The sequence below is a fragment of the Diceros bicornis genome, chromosome 24, assembly GCF_020826845.1.
Source record: "Diceros bicornis minor isolate mBicDic1 chromosome 24, mDicBic1.mat.cur, whole genome shotgun sequence".
Taxonomy (NCBI): Eukaryota; Metazoa; Chordata; class Mammalia; order Perissodactyla; family Rhinocerotidae; genus Diceros; species Diceros bicornis.
In genome coordinates this window covers 44,680,338-44,705,780 of record NC_080763.1, presented here as the reverse complement: position 1 = coordinate 44,705,780, position 25,443 = coordinate 44,680,338, and the positions used below count along the sequence as shown (strand labels likewise).

Sequence of the window (25,443 nt, the reverse complement as noted above, 5' to 3'; positions counted from 1 at the left end):
GGGCAGGCAGCCTCTCAGCCTGGGGGGCTGTGAGAGGACTGTGGGCGGGCTGGGCCGTGGGAGGAGGGCAGGGGTGGTGGCAGTCAATGCAGCACATGGGGACCAGGGACCCCAGGAACAGGGTCCCCAAGTGGCTGTGCTTTAGTTTGAGCCAGCTCTCGTTGGCGAAACCAGCTTGGGGACAGTGCGCTCAGTGGCCCGTGACTAACCCCGAGTGCAGCCGCTTGGCTGTGTGCTCACAGGCCCCGGGCTGCCTGGGGAGGGTCTGCTTCCCCTTCTTTGGAACTGGTTGTCCCCCGCTGCCGCCCAGATTCCTGGCAGTTCCAGAGCGTTATGTGGACAAGCGCACGTTCCTCAATGACCGTTTTCTCCTGCATCTGCCCCCACCTACCCTTCACCCCCACCCAGTCTCCCCCTAAGCCGACTCAGTCTGTCCAGAAGGTCTCAGATTGGCTGGATGCCCATCTTTCTGTAGGGACAATTTAATTTGGACAGTCACCAAGGGGACCTAACAGGCTGGACGTTGTTCCCAGTGTTGTGAGATGGGCCTGGACGAACGATCAACCAGCCACTGCCTCAGCTTCCTGATGGCCTTAACCAGATGCTTCCCACCATCAGGACCCGTGCCAGGCACCTCACCACACCCGGAGGATGGATATACACACACACGCACACTGGCACACAAGTCCCTGCCCTCAGGAAGCTCACAGTCAGATGGTGGAGGCTGATGGGTGGGGGGCGTGTTACAGGATGAGACAAGAATCAAAAAGACCTTGAGGTGCTGGTGCAGAGGGCAGGTAGCTGGAGAGCACGCAGCCCCGGCAGGGCAATCCCAGAAGGCTCCCTGGAGGAGGGGGCCTCAGGAAAGCACTGACTCGTTCCTGCTGAGCCCGACCCTGAGGTGTACCTGGCCAGCAGCAGGTGGGCCCAGATAGGTGGGGTGTGTCCTGGGGTTAGCCGGGTCCTGCTCCCCCTTTCCAGCCAAGACATCCTGTACGTAGTGGGGGATTTGGGACAGAGGAGGTGCTTCGTGGGTAAGAGGACCAGAGAGCAGTGAAGAGGCAGCATGCAGAGCTCAAAGGCCTCCAACTGGCTAACTCTTTCACTTCAGAGAACAAAGAACAACACAGAAAACTTTTCTCCTACATGCTAATGGGAGAGGATACTCTCGTGCATGCTAACAGGCGTGTGAATGGATCCAGCCCCATGGAGGGCAATTTGGTAATTTTTAGGAAATTGCAAAGGCATGTCCCCTTTGGCCCAGCAGTCCCACTGCTGGGGATTTATCCTACAGATGAACTGGTGCATGTGCAAAACGGTGCGTGCACAGGCTGCTCACTGCAGCAGTGCTTGTGATGGCCAAGTTTGGAGACAGCCCAGGGTCCACTGCTGAGGACTGGTGCCCGCCGCTCCCACGCACTCTGGAGTCTGTCCTCAGAGGGAAGGTGGGACTCGGCCCGCCTGGTCTGGCTCATGCCCAGCAACGGCACAGCCCACCGGCTCCCACGTGTGCCAGTCACAGGACCCCTCGCCCACGGAGAAGCACCCTGAGGATGCTGGCGCGGGGAGACCAGGGTGGCCCATGGGAGGGGGTGATTTATGTCTGCCTGCTGGCAAGCACTGCACTGCGCCTTCTGCCAGCGTCGGGGGAGCATGCTGCCTGGCGTCTCCCTGCCCGCTCTCTTGCCCTCCCCATTTCGTCCTGGTGTCTTGCAGATGCAGAGTTACCACTGAATCGCTTGGTGCTTCTGCCTGTTTCCCTGGGAGGATGCACCTGCCCGAGGTACTCCTGATGGCCCAGCCGTGTCCTAAGCTGCATGTGCGCGTGGGCTGGGGGCCAGGAGGCAGTCAGGGCAGGGGTGAGCTGGGCGTGGCTTGGGGCAGGTCCCACAACCCTGCTGGGTCCTGACAGGATGAGCGATTGGCTTGAAGAGGCTGTTCGCCACACCGCGCCATCTGGCGGGGCTATTGTAGACCACACAAAGGATGGAGCGCAGAGGGACAGGGGCCGGCCAAGGAGTGGACGGAGAAGCAGGAGGGAGGACGCCAGCCTCCCAGCACACACCCGGCTGGCGGGAGCCGGCCCCATTTGTTCCTGCTGTGGCCGTGGCTTCAGAGCAGAGATCTGGTTTATCACTTCCTCCGGGGGCGAGGGATGACTCCCCACCCGCCTGGATCTTCGGCTAGGATGCTTTAAAGAACTCCGGTTCTGAGCTGATTGATTGCTCTGCTAAGATGCAAAGGCAGTTTTATGTACTAGGTAATTAAGTGGCATTATAGATGGCTCGAGAGTAAGTGACTGCTGTTTTAATAATTAAAATAAATGACCCCTTGATTGCTCCCTAGCTCGATACTGTTTTCCCTCAGTGTCGAGACACCGGAGGGAGACAGGGCATGACCGCGTGAGGGTGCACACCTGTGTGTATGTGCATACGTGGGTGTGAGTGAGTGTGAGTACGTGCATGTGTGTGTGTGTGCATATGTGCATGAGTGTGAGGTGTGCGGGGGGAGGGGGAGGTGGCCCCTTCACGTTCTCTATTTTCCAGGGCAGCTCTCAGGCGCGCACATCAGCTGGAGTGGACAGTGCCCCATCCTGGATAAACTGCCCTGCCCACGAGGCCAGGCTGACCAGGGTGTGTTTGGGACATCGTCTCCCCTGTAGGGCAGCCCTGATTTACACCCCAGCTCTAGCCGTGTGTAGCTGTGCCCATCTCACACACCGCGTGCCGGGCACCCAGGGGTGCATCAGTTCTCCTTTGCCGATTGAGGGACATCGAGATGCAACTCTGTGTGGGCACTGGGTGAGGGCTTGGGGAGGTAGAGAGATGAGCCGGGCCTGCCACTGCCCTCGGGGCCTGTGTGACCAGTAGGGATGCCAGAGTGGCTACAAGGGCAGCAGAGACAAAATGGGGAGCAGGACCCGAGGCCTGGGGAGGGACCTTGCCTCGGCTGGCCGGAGCGTCTGTGGCTCTGCACATCTGCTGCCTGTTCGGGGCTGCGCAGGCCCAGTGGGCAGCGGGCCAGCGTGCCAGAGTGTCATGCTCTTCTGCCTCAGATCGTGCTTTTGTTTTGTGGACGCGTGGCTTTCCCTAAAAGGTATGAACAGCAGAATAACGCGTCCTCACCCTCGTGGGCCCACACTGGGCTGGCTGCCTGCCGGGCATTGCTGGGAAAAGATGGAGATGAAGGAAGCAAGAGGCCCAGGCAGCGGCTCTTTGCTGAGGTCCTCACGTGGCTGCCCAGGAAGAGGGAGAGGAAGGAGGGGACACACACATCACTCGGGGTCAGGCCTGGTACTGGGCTCTCCACGTCCTGTGTCCTCCTGGGCGAGTTTAATCTCACCACGCTGCAGCAGAGGTGCTTTTTTTACGGGTGGGAAAGTGGCAACTCAGGGACATTCAGGTGCCAGTGTCACCAGGCAGGGCCGAGCGTAAACCCCCTTCTCTCCTGCCCGCCTTTCTCCCCGCTGTCCATGCATCTTCCATCCATCCTCTCCACTGATGTTTCCTCGGCATCCCTGTGTGCAGGGCACGGTGCTGGGAGCTTGTGGGTTCTCCCACAGCTGTGCCAGGCTGTGCCGACTCCACACCACCTCACAGCCCTTGCCCAGCCAAGAGCCTTGATGTGACATTGAACTTGCAGCCCAGGGTGCCAGGTCCTGTGCTGTGCCTGTGTGGCCAGCCAAGCACCAGCCTCAGTTTTTCCTTCTGAAACATGGGAGTGTCCGAGGCAGCTTCTTACCTTTGCTGTGCCCAGCTGTAGCCACGCTGTGATGCGTGGAGGGGTGGCAGAGGGAGTCTGTGGGACGTGGAACATGACTGGGCTGAGCCGGGCTCCCAGGCAGAGTCACGTCCTGCCCGAAGCAGGCCCTGCTGGCCTGGCACAGCCCAGCCCTTGGAGGGCGTGTGCTGCCCCGTCTGTGGGTGCCGCCCCGTCTGTGGGTGCCTTACCCTAGCACACTCCCCTTTGCTGCTGCGAGCTCCTGAGGCAAGCGCTTGTCCTCGGACTCTGTGACTCCAGGACCCAGCATGGAGGAGGCACCCAGTGAGCATCTGTGCCAGGGTCTGCCCATCCGTGGGGCAGCTGTGGGTCCCCGGGGTCTGTGGTTCAAAGCCCCTGCTTACTCTGACCCTGCCGTTTTAGGAGGCCCCGGCCGGCTCCTGGCATATCTTCCCTGAGTGAACAAGCGAGCGTCTTTTCCAGCCGGGTAAATGGAGTACTGCCAGTGTGGTTTGGTTGCCAGAGTAACTCGCCCAAGCTCGTGTCCCACTGCTCAGATCCAGAAACACCGTGGCTTAATTTTGCCTATCACAGCAGTGGCAGCTGTGAGAAGGTTGCTCTCGGGCGCTCCTGCTTCCTGAGGGACGCGGGGCTCTGGGGGGTGTCACTCTGAGTGGCCACAGCCTCCTGATGGTGCCCTGTGGGCGCCCCTCCCCATGGAGCTGGAGGCCTGGGTCCTGCCTCCCGTTGGGGGAAGGGAGGCACCTGCAGGCCCAGGAGGGAGGCTGGTGTGTGGGGCTGACCCGGTCAGGTCTGCCTCCCTGGGAGGCTTGGCCTCTCTTGGGACCTTGCTTCCCTTCTGCAGTAGGGATTTCTCAGGCTCCCACAGGCCCTGGCATTGGGGCAGAGCTGGGCTGTGGCTGTTAATTAACCAACCTGTGCCCTTGGGGGTGTGCGGCCAGCGTGACAACTTTCTCAGCTCGGAGTTTCCCTGTGTGTGTGACCTTTCTCCAGGCCGTGGGGCTGGGGTGGCGGGGCAGGGGGCATGCTTTGAATTTTCTGAGAGCGCACCTCTCCTTTGCACCCCCATTCAGTGGCATCCAAAGGTCCATGTGGAAAGGGCCCAGGCAGGACCCGCGGGACGTCTCTGAGCCTCTGCTCCTCCTCTCCAAAGTGAGCCTGGCACCGTCGCCTCAGGGGGCTGCTCTGAGAGTCAGAATTAGGGGTGTGGCATGCCTGTCCAGCGTCTGGCATTGGGGGGGTGGCTCTAGAATTTCTGTGTGAAGAGTTTGCCATCCCCATCCTGCCCCCGTGGTTTCATTCAGGTGCTTTTCTGGCACTGGTACCTTCCAGTGATCTTGCCGTGTGTGTGACTGTCACCATGTCACAGGTGGGAAAACCGAGACTCAGGGGGCTCATGGGCCGCCCTGGGGTGTCCACTCCAGACCCTCTGCCTGCCCCTTCTGCAGCGAGGCCTGACCCTGGCTGCAGCTTCTGAGCTAAGATTCCTCCCATGCTGCACTTGAGGGCAGGTGTGAGGTCTGAAGACCCCTCTGCTGGCTGAGACACGAGGGCAGCTTTCAGTGGCATCCGCTCAGGGCCAGCTCTGGGCTGGGAGCTCCTGGGTCCCCGTCCCTAGTGTCCGGGGCACATCTGCCCGAGGAGGCGTGTGGCCTGAGCCGGTTCCTACAAGCAGAGGCATCCATGGCTGTGTGCAGCGGGGGCGTGAGGCCCGGGTGCAGGTTTGATTTATTTTTTAATTTCTAAGAGGATTCATACTCATTAGAGAAACTTAGAAGACATGGAAAAGTAGAGAGAAAACCAAGTCCACATTTAGCCCCATCTCTCAGACCCTGCTCTGAAGATTTTTTCCCCCAAGGCTGAACTGCTTATTTGCTGCCCCGGGCGTGAGTGTTCTGGCTGCTGCTTATCTCGCTGTGTGTTTAATGTGGAATCTGGCTTTTTTCACTCAATGTTACATCCGATGCTTTTTTCCTCTTGGTCTTTGTAAACCTCATTGGTGTCCGCACAACATCCCTTCTAGTGGGTTAACCAGAATTTATGTGACAGCTGTGCTGTGGCTGGTGAGCGTAGATTATTTCCTGGTGGCAGAGGCGGCTGGTTGTCTCCACGGCGGTGGTGTCGGTCAGTGGTCAGCCTCTGGCAGGGTGGAGTAGCGATGGGTTTTGGGGCTGTGGTGGGGGCTCTGAGTTACCTCTGTGGAAGTCACTCTGGGAAATATGGCAAAATAGTGCTTAGGATGGCTAATGTGGTGACACAGGGTGACTGGAATTGACTCAGCAGTTTCCCATTTTTACCCTTAAAACTCTCTAAGAGAAGGTGTATTGTCTCCTAGGGTTGCCATAGCAAGTGACCACAAACTGGCTGGCTTAGAACAACAGAAATTTATTCTGTCACTGCAGGAGGCCAGAAGTCCACCATCAAGGTGTCGGCAGGGTTGGTTCCTTCTGGAGGCTGTGAGGGAGAGCCCCTCCTTGTTTCTTCCAGCTTCTGGTGGCCCCAGGTGTTCCTTGGCTTGTGGCCGTGTCACTCTAATCTCTGCCTCCATCTTCACACAGCTTCTTCCTATGTCTCCTTTTCTGTCTCTTATAAGGACACTCTCATGCATTTAGGGCCCATCCTAATCCAGAATGATCTCATCTGGATCCTTACCTTGGTTACATCTGCAAATACTCTGAGCTAATCTCATGTTTAAAGATGGACCCCAGATGACCCTTGTATTGCAGATGGGGAAACTGAGCACAGGCAGGGAGAGGCACTAGCCCACCTGTCTAGGGTCACAGAGTGAGCCAGGCAGTGGCCGAGGGGCCAGTGTCCCTGGGTGGCTGGGGTGGCCTGTTGTCCCAGGCCACAGTCAGGGCTGCAGCTGGCGGGCTGTCCCCGAGACCACGAGCTCTGGTGGGGAAGAGCGTGCACGGCCTTGGGTTCCCATCCCGGCTGCACTGCTTCCTGTTTTGTGACCTTCAGTGAGTTATCTCGTCTCTCTGGGCCTCAGTTTCCCCACTTGTACATGGAAATACTGCATTTCCCTCAAAGGGTTGCTGTGAGGATCAGATAAGATAACAGCTAAAGTGCCTCCCATGGGGTCTGTGGATGGTGGAGAAAGTGAGTTTTCTTCTCTTTTGAAGTAAACTCATACTTACAGAAACGGGGCAGGAATAGAAGACTGCCCCTCTGTACTTTCACCCAGAACTGCCGGTGGCCTCGTTGCTCCCTCCTCTCTCTGTACGTGGACTGCTTTTTCACCTGTAGCGTTTGAGAGAAATTGGAGTCAACACACCCCTTTTCCCCTAAATACTTTGGTGTGCGTTTCTCAAGAACAAGGACTTCCACTTACGTAGGGACAGTATGGCCATCAGGAAGCCAGACACTGACACACTGCTTGTTCCCACACGATGCTTTAGAGCAATTATCTTCCGATCCAGGGTCACACACTGTGCTCTCGTTAGCCTTCTTTCATTTGGAACCGTCTTCTGCCTTCCTTTGACATTTCCTCGACGTTTTAGAAGAGGACCGACCAGCCGCACATCTGGCTCTGTCTCACGCTGGGCCACGATTGGATTCAGACGGTGCAATTTGGGGCAGGAACAGCCCAGAGGGGGTGCTGTGTTGTTGGCATGTGCTGCCAGGAGGCACCTGTTGTGTGCCCACAGTTCTCCCCACTGTGCGCTTAGTGCACATATCTTGGTAATTAATAAATAACCTGTGGGAGGGGGGACTATGCAGGTGTCTTGATCCTCACGCATGCTCCCCCGCTAGGTTAGCATCCCCTGGGTACCACTCTGGCAGTGGTAATGGCGACTCTTTAACTTCTTCCATCCTTTGACACTTAGCAGTGACATTCTTCTGTGAGGGGCCTTCCCCTTCTCCCTCACTGGCCTGTGTATGGACACAAGGATTTTTATTTTATCCAATGCAGTTGTAATCTCTGGCTCTTATTATCATTGTCATTGTCACCTTGCCTGGGACAAACAGCTGGCTGTGCGCTGGGGAGGAAAGGAGAGTTGGGGTTTGACGTGCATCTTCATAGGGTCACTGCCTGAGCCTGAGGGTCAGGCTGTCTGCTCTTGTCCTGGCCAAGCTGCTGACAGCCTGTCGCCTCAGAAAAGTTGGTGAACACTTGGGGTCCCCGGTTCACCCCAATGTTAGGAGGAGAGGTTAGGACAGGCTGACCTTTAAGGCCCTTTTGCCCCGACCCCCGAACCCCCCTTGCAGTCACCTCCGGGGCCTTGTGCTCTCCTCTCGCTGAGACCGGGTGTTGGCTGTGGGGCAGTTCCTGGCAGCTAGCTGTCACCTGTGGGAGTGCTGACACAGACGGAGGCTCCTTAGCACCCCACCCGGCCCACCTCACTTCCCTGTGGTGTGTCTCCAGCAGGGCCCTTCCTCTGCAGGAGCGAGGCCTGTTTATTCTCGTTAGTAACCAAACATTGACCTCATCCTGGCACCGCTCTCCTGACTTTCTGGTCTGTTCTCGTTCATGTCTTTTTTAAAGAAACACAGCTGCGTGGGCAGGCGTGGTGGTGTGCTGCGGTGAGGGGCCCAGGCCCACTGTGCCCAGCATACCCGCCTGTGCCCACCTGTGCCGGAAGGGCCCTTAGAGGCTTTCAACTCCCTTGTTGTACAGAAAGATGTTCTGGATCCCAGAGAGGGGACAGGAGCTGTCCAGGGTCACACAGCAAGTGGTGGCAGGGCAGGACTTGGGCCCAGGCCCCTGGTGCACAGACTCGCCTCCCCTCCCTGCAGGCGCCCTTTACAATGCTGAGCTTCACTGGTCACCTCTCAGAGTCCGAGGTGGGTGTTTGGTCCTGGGGAAGGGCTGATGCTTTCTGCTCTGTCCTGGGGGGGCTTCCAGGATTGAGCACAGGATGTAGGGGTGTGACAGTTGCCAACCTTCTCCAGGCACCAGGCTTGCTGTGTGACGCGGCCCTGCAGGGACTTGCAAAGGGACGTGCACCCTTCAGTCTAGAAGGCCTCCACGGCGCTGGGCCCAGCACATTCGGGTGGAGGGACTTGCCTCCTGGGGCGGGCTGGGGCTGGGGGTCTCCCCACACTGGAGGCTTGGCCAGAGGCACCATGAAGGAGCTCATGTGTGGGGACAACCACGGTCACCTTCAACAGAGGGCTGGGAGTGAGGACACCGAGGAGCAGGGTGTGAGGCTAGGGAGGGTGCCACAGGGGAGTCTAGGTGGGAAAGCAGTGGGGCAGATTCTCAGCAGGTGGAACGAGACCAGTCCAGCAGCTGCGGTGGGCCACCCTGGGGGAGGCATCCAACGCGGCTTCCTCTGCAGGATAGCTCTGAGAAGTAGGCCTCCCTCTCAGATGGTGATGCTGAGGCTGCAAGGGAAGTCCCTTGTTCCAGTGCCATGCAGAGATTCAAACTCTAAGCTTTTGTTTATAAAGGTTCTGGAAGAACCTGTGAGAAGGTAGTTAACCGCCCCCCAGATTCCTGAGCTGCAGTGGCCTGGCCTGGGCGTTCCAGAATCCTCCCAGCAGCCCAGTGAGGGGGCATCATTCCTCCCATTACAGATGAGGATGCAGAGGCTCAGAGATGTTTAGTCACTAGTGCGAGGTCACGCAGCTGAGATTACAGAGAGGCCCGCTGATCCCTGGCCTCTCCTGACCTTCTACTCTGGCTCTGCCAGGGGAGGTCCCTCTCCTATTGAGATCAGATCCCCTGGCCCATCCTCAGTGGTCTGGGGTCACCAAACGCCTGGCCAGCAGGACAATGGGCTCCTGGCCTGTCAGTCCTATTTTGGGCCACCCAGTGATGTCACGGTAGGAAGTGGAGGGTTTTCCAAGCCCTGCCCAAGGTGAGTAGGTGACCTTTGAGCCCTGGAAGCTTGGGCACCCCCTCCCTGGTGGGGAGAACTGTGCGTCCAAAGGGCAGTTTCAGCTGCATTTACTGGGTGAAAGGCCACCTGGCCTGAGGGTCACTCGGAGAGCTGAGCTGATGAGAGAAGGCAGGACAGGGATGGAACTGGGGTGAAAGCTGGGCTGAGAGGCCCCCTGCACCCCAAACACCGAGGGCCCCCCATCAGCACCAATGCCTGCAACGCTAGTCCATCTCTGGATGGGTATTGTGCAGGGCGTGTGCCTTCCTTTTGGGAGGCTCTGGGAACCTGATCCGTCATCCCCGCTGTACCGCGGGGACACTGAGGCTCAGGTGGGGACACTCCTGCCTGGCACATGCAGCCAGCCCGGACCCGCCGACTCCACCCCTGCGCTCTCCGCAGCACCGTGAGGATAGGCTCTGCCCGCCTCCTCTCTGCAGCTGTAGCGAGGCCCAGGCTGGGGCTGTCCCTGCGTTCCTGGAGCCAGCCCCGGTGACCTCGGGTAGACAGGCGGGCCTATTAGCTTTCTCAGAGTGGTTGGGTCATGTGGCAAGATTACAGCACACCCAGCGTCTTTGGAGGGACCATAGGCTGCCGAGTACAGTTAGTAAGCCCAGGCTGAGATCTTTATCCAGAACGAGGCCCTTGGGATGCCATATGGGAAAACTGAGGCCCGAGGTTGTGTGGAGAGTGCTGCTGAAGCTGGGACCTTTGGCTGGATTTCTTCCCCGAGCCACGCCACCTCTTCCTAACAGAAATCACGGCTCGCGCATGCATATGGCTTCTGTTGTTTGCATTGCCGGGCGCCAGCTTTCTCCTTTTCAACATGCCCCAGGCGCGAAGGAGTTGGGCCTTCGCCATGGCTGGAAGGACACGCCCTCCCTAGGACCTCCGGGAGGATGGCATCGTGAAGCCTGGCTTGTGGGTGATCACCCTGCTGTGGGTTTTATGTGAAATGGGAAGCGCATTTGCTGTCCCCAGGTCGAGTCTGTGTCATTTCTAACCGGGCGGGTCCTCGCCGCCCCGCGTAATTGCAGGGATGCTGACTTGCTGGGCTCTGAGTCGCGCCTCTGTCCTGCCCTCTGAGCCTTCTGGGTCACCTGGGCCTCCTGCCCCCATTTCCGTGGGGCCCAGGCATGGGAATGGGCTTGTCTAAGGTCGCAGAGCAGGTTGGGGAGAGAGGGGACCCGCTCTAGTCCCCTAACTCTCTGCAGAAGGGTGACTTCCTGCCCCTGCCAGCTCCCGATCCCTGTGGACCCCTCCTCTCCTCGCGGGCTCTCCACCTGCTGTGGTCGGACTGCTCCCACTGAGGGTGGTGGCACCAAAGGAGGCCCACTGCCAGGGATGTCTGTGAGGTTTTCTAGAGACAGCCTGGGAATCGGGCCCACGGAGGGGCATCTGACATCAGGAGTTTCCAGGGTCTTTTCTGGAAGGTCTGTTGTGCTGCTCTGACTTTCTTCCTTTTACTTAAAAGGCATTATTTTTTATTAAGTATATAAAAAGCAATAAGCTTAGAGAATAATGAGACAACTATTTATTCATCTGCCCACCTTTATCAGATTGTCACAATAAAGCATTTTAGCTTCAGATCCTTTCCTTTTAAGAAATAAAAGTTACAGGTAGAGTTGAGGTGCTCTGTGTGTCCCCTCCCCTCCCCTCCCCATAGAGAGCTACTGCCTGGGATTTGGTGGTTGTCATTGCCCTGCATAGATTTCTTTTCTTTTCTTTTCTTTTTAATTTTTCCCCCAAAGCCCCAGTAGATAGTTGTATGTCATGGTTGCACATCCTTCTAGTTGCTCTATGTGGGACGCGGCCTCAGCATGGCCGGAGAAGCGGTGCGTTGGTGTGCGCCCGGGATCTGAACCCGGGCCACCAGCAGCGGAGCGTGTGCGCTTAACCACTAAGCCACGGGGCCCGCCCCCTGCATAGATTTCATTTCTCTTACTGGTCATATGTCCATTGACAATGTATGATGATGCTTTGCAGGTTTTCAAACTTTATATAAACGATGTCACATTTATATGTATCCCCAGTAACTTGCCCCCCCATCATGTTTTCGAGATGTATCCCTGTTGATGCGTGTCACTCCAGTTCGTTCATTTCTGTCTCTGGATAGTATTTCATCCCTTGGTTAAACCACAATTTATCTGGTCCTCTGGGAAGGACATTTAAGGTGGTTTCCAATTTTTTACTACTTTAGCTGGTGCTGGGGACGCGTTCTTGTACCTCCTCTTGCACCTGTGCTGAGGTTTCTCGAGTGCGTGCGCATCTTCAGCAGCAGGAAGCCGTGCCAATTGCTTTCCGATCTGCTGTGCCAGCGGGCACCCCACGTGCTGTTCCCTGGTCCTTACGCACTTGCTGTCACACCGAGTTACCACTTTTCACTTTCTGACCATCTGATGGCCGAAATGGCATCTCATCGCCTTGATTCGGGTTTCCCTGATTATGCATGCGGTTGGGTGTCTTCTCACACATTTCTGCCTGTGACTCACCTTTCCTGTAGCCCGTGCCCATTCCATGTATTTCCTCATTGGTTGTAGGCATTCTGAGTGTGTTCTGTCTGATCCTTCTCTATTCTGGGACTTGCTCTCAGCCCTCCAGATGGCAGCCAGTCTTCTAACTGGGCTCATGAATCTGTTGTCTGTTCACACAGTCGGGGTTGACAGGCTTTCCCTTTATGATTTGTTTTTCTTGTTTCTTGATTAAGAAATCATTTCCTACCTGAGAGCTTGAGTTGTTCTTTTCAATAACAGTTGCATTGAGAGAAAATTCACTTAGTTTACCTATATGTGAAAGTATACAATTCAGTGTTTTGTAGTATATTCACAGAGTTGCATAACCATCACGACGACCTAATTCCAGATCATTTTCATCGCCCCAGAAAGAGAGTCTGTACCCGTTGGCAGTCACTCCCCATTCCTCCTTCCCCTTGGCCCCTGCCACTGCTGATCTACTTTCTGTCTCTGCGAATTTGCCTATTCTAGACATTTCGTATGAATGGAATCATACAATAAGTGGTCTTTTGTGACTGGCTTCTTTCTGTGGCATAAAGCTGTTAAGGTTCATCCATGTTGTAGCATGGATCAGAAAAGCCCAAGTTGTTTTTTCACGTGGAACTCTCTGACCTTCTTGGAACTGCTTCCTGTGTGGTGTGAGGTTGGGATTGAAGTTGACTCTTCCAGATGGCCAGCCAGTTGCCACAGCCCCGTTCATAAAACACTCTGTCCTTCCCCCACTGGCACAGAGTGCTACATGAGCCACATACCAGATGTGCAGAGCTTCTCTGGGCTCTCATCTGCCCTTCCACGTGGCTTTGTTGTCTTTCCATGGAGTCCAGTCCACGTGGAGCTCTCTTCTCTGGGACTGCCACCATCCAGGAATCCCACCACCTGGCTCGTGATGATTTCTTCTTATTTTCACTGCATCAGTGAAACACTGTGCAGATGTGATGTGCTGCCAGAGGTAACTGCCTGGAGCCCCCTCTTTATCTTGCTCCCGAGCCTTTGAGCCCCACCACTGCTGCTCACCCGTAGCTCCTGCTGAGGCCTCACCTCCAGCCCATCCCCTGACACCTGGATTTTCCCTGTTTCCTGACTCTGCTCCACCTGCCACACCTTCCACCTCTGCCCGCACCTGCAATGTCCCCTGGTGTCCTGCCTCCTCCCACGCCTCTCCTCTGTTCCTGCCTCCTCTCCTGGACAGTTGGCGCTATTCTGGCCCCACTAGCCCCTCGCTTAGGGCCTGGCCACTTGGTAGAAACTTGGTTGACACCTAATGATGAAAGCAAACCCCCATTTCTCCTGAAACCAGCCAAGGTCTCCCCTTGTTACTACCAGGGCACTTGGCACATGCATTCCAGGCTCAGTAAGTGTCTATTCCCCCACCCCCTTCAGACTTCAGTCCTGCACCTCCTAGCCTCATCATAATCCCTGTAGTTCAGTTGTGTTTTCGGGAGTTCAGCCCCACCAATTAGTAGTCAGGGCCGGGTGGGCGTTGGGTCCCTTGGGGGTGGAGCCTGAGAGGTGGATGCTTTGAACAGCCACTGCTCAGCATAGATCAGGGGGTCCCAGCCTCGTATGTACATTAGACTCATCTGAATGTGTCTAAAATGTATATGGACGTCCAGGCCCCTCTCCTAGAGTCCAGTTCTGTTGGTCTCAGGGGAGAAGAGATCAGATGTTAAAAGGTCCCCAGGGAGCTAAGTGAGTGTGTGGGCAGCACTGTTGGGGTGACTCGGCCTCTGTGTGGATAGGTGTCCCTGCCAGGCAGAGCCAGGGGTCATCTGCTCTTGGCCTCTAGCAGTAATTCTCAGTTGGGGTTGGGAAGGAGGGGACATTAACAATTCTGTCACCTGCTCCATTGCTTGCACACATAGGTTAATTTCTGGGTGTGAAAATTGAAGGCACAGTATAGGTATAATATTTTACACAGTGTATATAGTATATTGTTTTTTTTCCTCTTTTCCTCTGGTATGACACAGTTTCAATTTGGCTTGTCAGGCTTCCTAAGCAGTAGAAATGAGTTTGAGGTTTTGGTTTGAGAACAGCGGAGGCTACCAGGCGGATCCAAACCAGGGCCCGTCCTAAGTGAGGAATGGGACACGGCGTCGTGTTTGGCTGCTCCCCCGAGATTTGATTGCTGGTAGGCAAGCCTCATGGCCTTTCCTTTACTTAAATGCTGGTGCCCCCACAGGGGAGGGGGCTGAGCCATGTCCTTCGAGCCCTGCGCACAGCACACCAAGGGGTGGATGGCAGCCAGGGGACACCATGCACCTCGTCAGAGGCGGCTGAGTGGCCAGCGTGGAGAGATCCCAGTTTTTATTAATGCAATTGTTTGTCTTTCTCTGTGCCCATTAATTTTCTTACCTCCGCAGGCTCTGGATGGAGAGGGGGGCGGGGCTCTGGTCACAGCCGTTGTTTCATCACTTGAGCTGGTGAGGTGGGATTTGAGGTTTCCATGATCTGCATCTCCCACCATGGAGGTGGGAAGTCATCGCTGAGTTTGCAGCAGGCTGTCTTAGCCGTGCCACCCTGCAGACCACCGCCGGCAGCTCAGGTGGGCAGGCCAGGCTGGAGGAGGGAGTGACAGGAGCCAGCGTGCCCAGCCCTCCCAGCCTGCCTGGCTCGGTGCTGCCACCGCCAAGAGGTGTCCTCACAGGAACCTGATGCTCCCCTGATAAGCCTTCCTCAGCTCTGTCTTCTTCATCCATAAATAATACCTGTCTCACCTTCAGCCCGAGCCTCCCCCAGCTGCACTGTGTGCCAGGAGGCAGATGCTAATGGGTACCGGCTCAGGTGCTCCTGATCCTGCCTGTCACAGTCCCACCTCTGTACCTTTGCTTACACTGTGCCCTCAGCTTAGACTTGCCTTCCAATCCCCATGCCACTTGTCTGCCTATCAGAGTCCTACTTGCTCTTCAGTGCTCAGCTCAGATGCCGCCTCCTTCAGGAAGGAGTCCCTGATTTCTCCCCATCAGCACATCCTTGCTCTCTGCCCCCCTCACCCTTATGCTGCACCTCTTCACTCCACTCTTTGCCCTTCAGCAAATGTGGTTATTCTGGCAGCTCCTTCATTAGGCTGAGAGATCCTTACAGAAGGGGACCATGCCCTTAGACAAGCATGTGTGACTGCTGGTCCTGCTGGCGCCTGGCTCTGTGACCTTGGGCAGACCCATTCACTCTCTGAGCAGCCTTTCTTTCCTCTGTAAGACAGGTTTTCTGCTGCCCACCTGGCAGAGTCCCCAGGAGGATTAGAGGGTAGCAGAGTGAGTGCCTCTGCACTGAGTTGATAAGCAGCTTCCCGTGCCCTCCTCACAGCTACGTTAGGAACTTTCAGTGTTCCAGAGGTTTCCAACCAGCAGAGGTTTCCATCCAGAGAGGCCCAAGAAGAGACCATTCAGCCTCTGCTTGCTTTCCGCTAGGATGGGGAGCTCACACCCCACTGGTAGCCTGCACTGTCATGATATTGGTAATTCTCCTCGCCAGTCTCAGATTTGGAGACCCTCTGCTCTGCAAGAATTCCATCCTTTGGTGACCTCTGGGATTGCCTGGGGTCTGAAGAGTAGGGGCCTTGGCTTGGAACACCCTCCAAGGTCCTCTAAGAAGAGAGGACCGTTTCCAGGCTCCGCTGGATCAGTGCCCTGGGCTTGCTGGGGGAGACCTGCAGGCGCTCATGTGTCAGAGGCGAGGGCAGCAGGAATGTGTAATTCCAAGACCTGCCGAGCCTGGCTGTGGGAAGGGCGGGTGGGCAGCGGCCACCTGGGGACTGGGCACTGGCCAAGGACTGGAGGCTTCCCAGGAGGACTGGGCGCTGCAGGAAGTGTGGCCTTTGCTGCCGTCTCACGCCCAGGGCTGCACTGAGCCAGGGGGAGGGAGGGAAGCCTGCTTGGGAAGAAGAGGCCGCTTCACCACCTGGTCTGAGATCGTCACTTCACCTCCCTTAGCCTCAGTTTCATCATCTGTACACTGGGGGCCGATTGCCTGCTGACAGGGAGAAAAGATGAGGACGAATGTGTGTAAGGCACACTGTTGGTGCTCACTGAGTGTGCATGGTTGTTGACGGCTCTTGCTAGAAGGACCTTGACTTGCTCCATCTCTGTCTTTGTCTACTTGGGCTGCTATAACAGAATACCACAGACTGGGTGGCTTGTAAACAAGAGAAATTTATTTCTCACAGTTCTGGAACCTGGAAGTCCAAGATCAAGGTGCTGGCAGATTCGGTGTCTGGTGAGAACCCGCTTCCTGGTTCATAGACGGCCATCTCCCTGCTGTGTCTTCACAAGGTGGAAGGGGAGAGGGAGCTCTGTGGGGTCTCTTTTATGAGGGCACTAATCTTGCTCGTGAGGGCTCCACCCTCATGACCTAACCACCTCCCGAAGGCCCCACCTCCTAACACCGTCACAGTGGGCGTTAGGTTTCAACATGTGGATTTTGGGGGGGCACAGACATTCAGACCATAGCAGTGTCCGTCGTGCCTGGAGCTGGTCAGAGCTCCCTGCAGTTGGTTCTCCCGGCTGGCCCTGCCTGTGTGACTCGGGGCATCACTGCACCCGTTTCCGTGCCCATGGTGGGATGGCGATACCTCTGCATGGGGGTGAAGGATCTGAAGTTACCTGTGAGAGGAACCGCTTGCTTGAGTCAGGGGGACAGCTCCACTTCTCGAGGGAGGCGGGAGGCATGGGTGGACACTGAGCCTCCGTGGTGCAGAGTGGAGGGCATCTCCCGGGCCCGCCCTGCTCGGTTTCTGTGTCCACGACCCACAGATATGTGCAGGCACTCGCCTGCCCCATGGAGGGGTGAGTCCTGGTGGGGAGGAGAAAAGAGAGAAGCCAGGAAGGCAGGCATTCTCAAGAGCTGCTTCATCCTCTGGGGCAGAGAGGGAAGGGAGCCATGGGACGATGAGGGTGCTTCTGTTTAATGAGGCTCTTCTGCCCGGTTGGAGCCACCCGCGCTGACGCCGCAGCCGACCCCTCTTAATGAAGTGGAAGGAGAGGGGAATTTAATCAGCCGAGCAGCGTCGTGGAAATGTCAGCCATCTCTCAGCAGAGCTGCTTGGTGTGAGCCCCCACGGAGGAGGCCCAAGGCGTGATGTGGCTGGGTCTCCTGCTCATGACCTGCCACAAAGCCTGCCTGTCCCTGAGACCAGCAAGAACCCCGCTCAGCGGGAGGGGGCTAGAAGGGAGGCAGGGCTGGTGGGGACCCTGGAAGGGGCAGCAGCCGGAGAGTCAGGCTGGTGTGTCACTGTGTGTCACCACCCCCCACCCTCCAGCCTCCCTTCACTTCCTCTTGCGCAAAGAGGGAAAATCGTCCTTCTCCTGAGCCATGCAGACACTGTTGGCACCCTGCCCAGCTCCCCGCGGCACTTCCTGCTTCCGTGCCCACTGTCTGCTTCACCTGCCCGCGCCTGCAGCGCTGCGTGGGAGCTTTTCCTGTCCCCTCTCTGGGTGGGCAGTGCTGGGACATTAATACCCCTGTCCCACCGGGACCAGCCCCCACCAGTGAGCCCCTGAGCAGGCAGGGTAACTCTGAGACCCCCAGAGCTCCCAGTGGATTGAAACACCTGCCATCAGCTCCTTCTGTTCCCCGCCTCACTTCTCCACTCCCTCACCTGGCTTCCCGAGGTCGCCTCCCGCATCACTCACCTGTGCTTGAATCCTTGTCTCACCCATAGAAAGATGAAAGCTCATCTACATGCATGAGACAGCAGCGTACAGTGCTGTGGAGTGAGACCTGAGGAGCTCTCGCCCTTAGCCTTCTGTGGCCTTGGCAGTTCCGGGCCTTAGGGGGTCCCCCGCAGGGTGCGGGGTGCCGTGTCATAGTCACAGGCTGTGTGCTTCTCACTCAGTGTAGCTGCTGCTGGTGGGAGCCCGTTGGACTGAGAACCGACTCCTTCGGAGAAGCTAGTCTGACCCACCCGGCAGGATGAATTCCTGTTAGGTCTTCAGACCTTTTCTGAGGGCCTACTGTGTGCTGAGCTCTGAGCTGGGGGAGGAGGGGTTTCCAGGGGTGATTGGATGTGGCCTCTGGCCCCCAAAGTCTTAGTCTGGACTGAAGGTGAGGTGGGGCAACATTGCCTAGCCAGGGAGGAAACCAGGCCAGGAGGGGAGATGTGAGCTGGGTCCGGCCTCACAGCTGCCGAGAAGGCAGGGTCGTCTAGTGATCAGTGCCAGGAGCTGAACAGCGCCAGTGGGGAGGGGCTTGCAGACCCTGCAGGCTCCATGACTCCTGCCCACCTATAGGCCACCCAGGTCTCCACACTCCCCGGGGAACAAAGAATCGGTGACAAGGGGCGCAGCAAGGGCTGATGTTCTGGCTCCTGGAAGCAGGAAAGTTTCAGGGAGCTCCCCCTGACCCCTGTGGAAGCTGGGTCGTGAATCCCCCAGAACTGGTCTAGTGGGAAGGTCCAAGGGCACACCTTGGCCAGCCCAGCCCGGAGTCCCTTCCTTAGTCACCTCCCTCATTTTCCCCACCAGCAGCTGAGCCAGGAAATGATGCTTCCCTCCCTTGTGGCTCCACTCCTCATCACTGCAAACCCCGGTATTAATTTAATTACACGCTTGTCTTTGAGAGGCTGGGGCTCGGAGGCGCCCAGTGGGATCACGAGTTGCCCGAGGCTGCTGGGAAGGATCGTCCTGCTAGGGAGCCAGGCCTTTCCCGGGGTCTCCTGTCCCCCTGCCTCCCCCGGCCCCCCCCCCCCAGCCAGGGTCCACCTTGCTCACATTCTTCCTCACTGCAGGGCACCTGCTCTGACCCACAAGTGACCAGGTGTCTGGCTCCCCAGCTCCTGGTGGTGTGCAGAGCCTAGTTTGGGGAGCAGAGTGTGGGTTGGGGTCTGGCGTGGCAGGGGAGGCTCATCTGGGACTTCCAGGAGGCAGCCTCGAAGCCTGCTAAGCTCTGCAGGAGTGGGCGAGCTTGGGGCTGGGCCTGGGTCTCGGGAAAGGCCCCCAGACCGGAGCTGGGAGAAGTGAGCAGAGGGTGGCTGGTGGGACCCGCCTATCCAGGCCATCCTCCTGGCCACTCTTCTGCCTGCCTTGGACTAAAAACTTCGCTGACATCAATGTGAAGGCTTTTTTTTTTTTTTGCAGTGTGAAAGTGCAATAATTTAATCTGTTCTCCTTCTTTATAAAAGAAAGATTTCTCTCTATTCTAGAAGTAGATTATTTGGAAATTAACAGGAAATGGTGTGAATAAATAAAAAATAACTTGTTCCCTTATATGAGCAACATCACTGTCAATGTTTCCATGTGTCTCCTTCCTGAGTTTACTTCAACGCATAGATGTTTTTAAACAGCAATTATTCGTATAATTTTGTGTCCAGTTCTTTCCACTAGTGTTACGTGTTTTTTCGTATTGTTGAGGAGAGAAGCTCTTACCAAACATCGTTTGAATGACAACAGGGTGGAACTCTCTGCTATTGTTGGACAAGTGGTTGTTTCCAGTTTGGGCTGCTGTAATGCCGCCTGCATTCTTCATAGTTAGAGTTAATTCTTTAGGATAGGTTCCATTGGAAGCACCGAATGATTTAAAATATTTTAAGACTCTTATATTGTTCTTTTGAAATTGGAAAGGAAAAAACCAACAAACCCTGGGGTCTGAAGTGTACTTTGTTCTCTGCAGCTGCTTGGGGTTTGGGGGTAAACCCAAACAGACGAGCTGAGTGGCGGGAGCTCCTTGGTCTGGGGCCATGGACGTGGCCTCTGGTCTGTGCCCATGTGTGGCCTGTTAGGAGGCCTGTGGGCTGTGGCCTGTGGGCCCCGAAGTCTGGTGCTGCCGGTGGGCAGGTGGGGTGTTGTTGGGTCCTTTGTGGCATGGCCTATGTCCCTTCCCCTGGTGCTGGCTCTGTCCCTGCTCTTTCCTCTCATCTGCCGTCCTGGGACGTGAGTGTTGGACCCAGCTGTGGCTGAGGGAACCGCTGGCTCACACAGGAGCAGTGGCGTGCCCAGCTTGCTCGCTGTACGGTGAGGACGCTGAGGCTGGTCGGCATGTCTGTGGCCTCTGGTCCCAGGCCGTGACTCTGACTGTGCTCTGACTGAGAAGGGAAATGCTGCTAGCTCCTGGCTCACCCTATAGAAATGGCAGGGGGAGACAAAACCGTCCCCATAGCCAGGAAACTGTGGGCGGGCAGCATGCCCACCTTTGGAATGGCTCTGCAGCTGTAAAGGGCAGTATGTGAATTAGTGACCTGACTCAGGCCACTGGTCACACGCGTGGCTGGATCGTCCACTTGGGTTCAGGGCTGTGTCTGGGAGTGCTGGCCCGTGGTGGGGCTGCGGTGAGCAGGGGGCCTGGCTGTGCCCGAGGAAGGGCTGTAATGGAACATCCAGGAGAGAGGCTTGACCAAGAACCGTGTCTTCTTTCTGGGAGCCTCTGCCAGCTTCTCTCAAGGGCGTGGTGCTGTCAGCTCTGCTCAGAGTGGCCAGATGCTCAGGGTGCTGAGCACTCACCTGTGAGGTTGGGCCTGCATGATGGGGAGAGGGGCTGGAGGGCTGGGCCCTGGATCCCCCTGCTCACTCGCCAGTAAGTGGGGACACTGTTTCTCATGGCCTCCTGATCTGGAAAATGGGGTGATGCCTGCCTGGCCTTTGCAGGGCTTCAATGAGGTGCCAGATTCAGGGGCTGCCGTGCATCACACAGGGTGGTGGGGCCTCCCCTCCACCGCCTACCCGACCACGGGTCGTGGTTTCTCAGGTCTCCTGGTCTTCCCTGTAAGGACAAGAGGGCTGGGAGGGTCTATGGAGTTTATAGTGTCCACCGTTTCCCACTGGGCATGCCAGGGAACCCTCTTGTTAACAGTGTGCAGGGCACACTAGGGTTGGGGAGTCCAGGCTGCACCCCGTCTCCCTCCCTGTGCTCAGAGGGGCCCAGCCCACCTTGAACACTGAGGCCTTTCCCGTCTGGCCTGTTTGCATGGGTGGGACATGGGGACTGCTTGTCATTTTTGGCTGATTAATGAGTAAACTGGGGCTGGGGACGGGCATGGGGGTGGACTGTAGTGACTGCCGGCCAAAGAAGGGTGTGAGCCAGGCCTTTTTAGATCTGGGGCCACCAGCCTGGCCCCGCCAGCCTGGACAGGGGGGATCTGCCCAGCACTGGGCATGTGCACAGGGTCCGAGTGGGGAGGCCTTTGGAGTCAACCCCTGGGGTCCGATCCCACAGCGGCTGCCGCCCTGCATTGTGCCGTGAACAGGCCACGTCACCTCTTGAAACCTGGAGTCGTCAGCTGTGAGAGGGAGCTGTACGGGGCCAGGGGAGGCGAGGCTGGTGTGGGGATCACCTGGCCCCCAGCAGGGCTCCCAGCAGAGCTGCCCTGTGGCTACCGGTGTCATCCCTGGGGGTGAGGGTGGACCGGCCTGGCAGGGAGCTGCCCTTCTCTCTCTCTAGGAGTCTCCGCATTCCTGAGAGGTGACTGATGTGGACGGGAGCGGGGAGGAGTCGGTTGTGTAATTCCCCAGTAGTGAGTGTGTGGGGCCGGGCCACCCCCATTCCTGCCCGGGGCTGAGCCAATGCTCCTGGGCCTGGTCCAGGGCTGGGTGGACGGGGCTCCTGAGGGTCCTTCCGCTGTACTTGGGGAACACAGTGACCCACAGCAGGCAGGTTGAGGGACAGACAGACACCTGTGCGGGAAAGCTGCCTCCCATACCTGGGGGGCGGCCTCAGAGGACAGCGTTGCTGATGGGCAGGAGCACGTGAGGCCTGGGCCAAAAGTCATGGCGTTTTGGGGAGGGGGCCACCCATGGCCCCATCCTCACCGGCACCAGTGGACTCCTCATCTGCCTGCGGGCTCTGTGGTGGAGGGGCATGACTTCTGTGTCATACGGGAGGACACGAAGGGCCTGGGGCTTGTCTGGGGTTGCGCCAGCCGTGCTCTGGGGGTGGACAGATGCTTCATTATTCCCACAGTTGCATAATGGTCCCAGCTTGTCCTCTGGCAGCACCCAAGCCCCTTTGCCCACACAGGGGTGTTACAAGCCCCATGGGGTCCATTCCCCGAGTCCCCGGAGGTGGCGTGTAGGGGATCAGACAGCTGGCTTTGGTTGAAGGTCTGGTGCCTTCTGAGATAAAGCGTTGGCTGTGTGGTCTGGGAAGACCCTGCCTCCTGCTGGCGGGCGGGCAGGTGCAGCAGGAGGAGCAGTGACCGGCCTGGGGCCGGGTGAGCTCTAGCCAGGTGCTCCTGTGGACAAGCGGTGCCTAGCCCGTCCCTGACAGGAGGCTGCAGACCACCTGGGGGAGGCGCCTGTGTGTCTGGTCTGGGACTTGACTTTCCTCCCACCTTTCCTCCCTCCACACCTGCATCTGCCCCATACCTGCACCTGCTGTGATGGTTTGGTCCCCTTGCTGGCCCTGCCCTAACCTTCCCTGCCCCGTGTTCCGCCTCCCTCCCCTTGACCCCTCTGCCCTGGGTCGCCCTTGGCCTCCACCCAGGCAGGCTCCCTTGTCCTGGCCTGGAGTGACCTAGTCATCACTTTTCTCCTCTGAGCTGATTTCCGGTCTGATGGGGAGGCAGGACCAGGACTCTGGGTGGCTGCGGTGGTGGAATTTTGCCTGCTGTCGGGTGTGATTATGAATCGGGGTCAGCGTGGTGAGGGAAGGTGGATTTCACCCCCTGCTGCATTCAGAAACTAGGGGCACGTGGTTGGAGTGTGTCTCCCTGGCCTGGCCTAGGGCCTGGCTCCTGACTGCTCTCTTCTGTGAGTCCTGCAGGAAAGGGGGTGGCTTACCTGTGCTGTGTGCCCCCTCTGCAAATCGTCAGGCAGGGTGCATCAGAGGAACCGCAGACGCTGACTTGGCATACTTAGGAGCCTCAGTTTTCCCACTGTGTGTGGGGGGGTTCCTTGGACCCCAGGTCCCGGGGCCAGCTGCCTCCTGGTGTGAGGGTCCCATCAGCGGGGTGTTTGGGGGAACGTGAAGCATTGCAGAGGCTGAAGGCATCGGCCCAGGACAGGCTGGTGAGGAAGCCCCTCACTTCCTTTCTACAGGTCCTGGAAACCGAAGCTCAGGGCCCACCGAGGGGGTGTGGGGGAGGCGGGCTCTCCCTCTGGAGATGGAGTCTGTGATGGTTAATGTGGCCCCCTCGTGTCGTTACAGATCCCTCGTCCACCTACATCAGGCAGCTGGAGACCAAGGTGAAGCTGCTGGAGGGTGACAAGATCCTTGCACAGGTAGGCCCGCTGTGGGTGCACTGTGGGGACCGTGCCTGCTGCACCTGAGGGCCAGCGTGGGCCCTGCCACCCCCCACTGCTCCAGTGCCACCCCATCCCCAGCTTACCTGGGGCTCCCTTCCCCCTTCACAGCCGTAATCTCCCGCCTGCCCCCCCCTCCCGCCTGGAGTCACCTCTTGGAACGCTGAGGACACAGACCTAATCCTCGCTCCATGGCCTCCAGGGCTTCCCTCCATCACAGCCTGTCACCGTCTGCCCCTCCAGTGGTCTGTGAGCTTCTTAGGGGCCAGCAGTGGGCCTGTCCCAAAGACGGTGTGGAACACACAATTGCTGGAGAAATGGGCTGCTTAGCTCCCCTGCAGACAGGCAAATCAAGGCCCGAGAGGTGGTCTGGCATGCCCTCACTCAGACCCACACAAAACCTCCCCATTCCTCTCCAGGCTGGGGTCCACCCTCCTCCCTCCTGGGCCTGGCCAGTGCCCACAGACAGATGAGGCCATGCCTCATCCCCAGCATGTCCCCAGACAGGGATGGCAGGTTAGAGACTCAGGGATGAGCGCAGTGCAGGGAGGAGGTGGTGCAGGACGAGAGGCAGAGCGGGGGGGACGGGCCTCTGTGCTCTTGCTGAGTGTGGCTGGAGCATGGAGGGGGCGTGACTGCCAGGACCAGGGGCCTTCCTTACTGTGGGTAGCAGTGATGGGAGGCTGTGGTCAGCCCTGGTTGGGGTGCCTGGGGGCCAGCTGGCTTGGCCAGCCCTCCACCCTCCCTTGTATCCATCTCTGGCTTAATGTCCCCTCCTCCTCCCCTGCAGTGCCCCTGGCCCAGAAGCATCCAGCCGGGATGCCCAGAGCGTTTCTCTGGGAACCAACCCTAGGGAGGACTCAGCTGCCTGGCCCCGTTGCTAGGCGACCAGGGGGCTTGATGCCACTGCCTGACTCCGGAAGCCTCAGCACCCTCTGCCTGCTGGGCGGCTGCTGGGAGGCTCATGGCCCCAGGCAGGGAGCACATGACCCGCCCCTGCACGGCCGCGTGGACAGTTTCCACAGCCCTGCAGCACTCCGCGGAGTACGCCGTTCACGTTTGGGTTCCCCCTCTCTCCTCCACACCCCACGGCCACCACACCCACACCCAGGTGTGTAGCCAGGCGTTGAATTGCAAGGCCAGGTTTATAACTGTATATGTCAGTTTAAGGTCCTGTTTGGCAGAAGAGTTTGGCCACAAGGCGTGCTGGCGCCTTGGGGCTATGAGGGCGGGGAGGGGCTGGGGTCTCCCCTGGCTGTGGGCTGGGGCTCCTTAGACCCAGACATTACACGTGGGCCTGACCTGGGCCGGGCGTGGTTTACGGGAGGGTGTGGGTGGCTGCAGGATATAGATGGAAATGATGCCAGGAGACTTGGGGTGGCGGGGGCACATGAGGGCTCGGGGCCTTTGGTTTGGAGCAGGTCCCCATCCAGCGAGTAGGAGAGTCGCCTACTCCAGCCACCGTGCAGCAGTATGAAGGCCAGGCACATGTTCCGGTGGCTGAAGCCTCGGGCTGGTGGGCTCAGCGGGCTTGCGAGTCTGTCCCGATCTGGCCATTCTTGTTACATTGTTCCCGGGGAGAAGCAGGCTGAGAGCTTAAGCCCCGGATTCAGGTTGCTGTTGGCAGTGTTGTGGTCCTGTCTCCACCAAGATGGGAGTCTCCCTGACCCCATGGCCCCTGCTGTCCTGGGCTACATTGTCCCACTGGGAAAATACCGCCCAGTTGCAAGTGGTGGACCTGGCTGTGGACTTGTGGGAAACATGTGCACACTCAGGCCGTGGAGTGGCAGCCTTTCCTCCCTGTGGGCACACCCTGGTCTCACGAGGGAGCCCTCCATGGCTGTGTCCACTTGCTCCACAGCCACATGTGCAGAGGTGGAGGTGGACAGGGGCCCTGTGTTTGGGGCATCAGGGAGATGCCCAGACGCCCCCCACCAAGCCTGCTCTGACCGGCTCCCGGGGGTCAGACCTGGGGCCTTGGCCTAAAGGCAGCAGTAGGATTCTATCCCCAACCTGTGCGCACGCCTGGGCCGGGCACGGATATCCTGATGGGGTCAGATGGGGGGATGCAGACCCTCGCCCGGACCCAGGCTTGCTGGCCGTAGGTAGTTAGATTGGGATTTCAGGACGAGAATGCACCTTTGCCCGGCTTCTTGCTAGTACAGGAGAAGCGCTGGGAACTGAGACCACCCA

General features: G+C 57.9%; 1 protein-coding gene across 1 annotated transcript in view; it reads left to right on the top strand.

Annotated features, from left to right (window-relative positions):
* CCDC85C (coiled-coil domain containing 85C) overlaps nt 1–25,443 on the top strand; it is a 79,026-nt gene that overhangs the window by 36,759 nt on the left and 16,824 nt on the right. Inside the window, exon 2 of the mRNA XM_058567681.1 lies at nt 23,156–23,229. Within this exon, the coding sequence (XP_058423664.1) occupies nt 23,156–23,229 (74 nt within the window). The remainder of the gene's footprint in view (nt 1–23,155; nt 23,230–25,443) is intronic.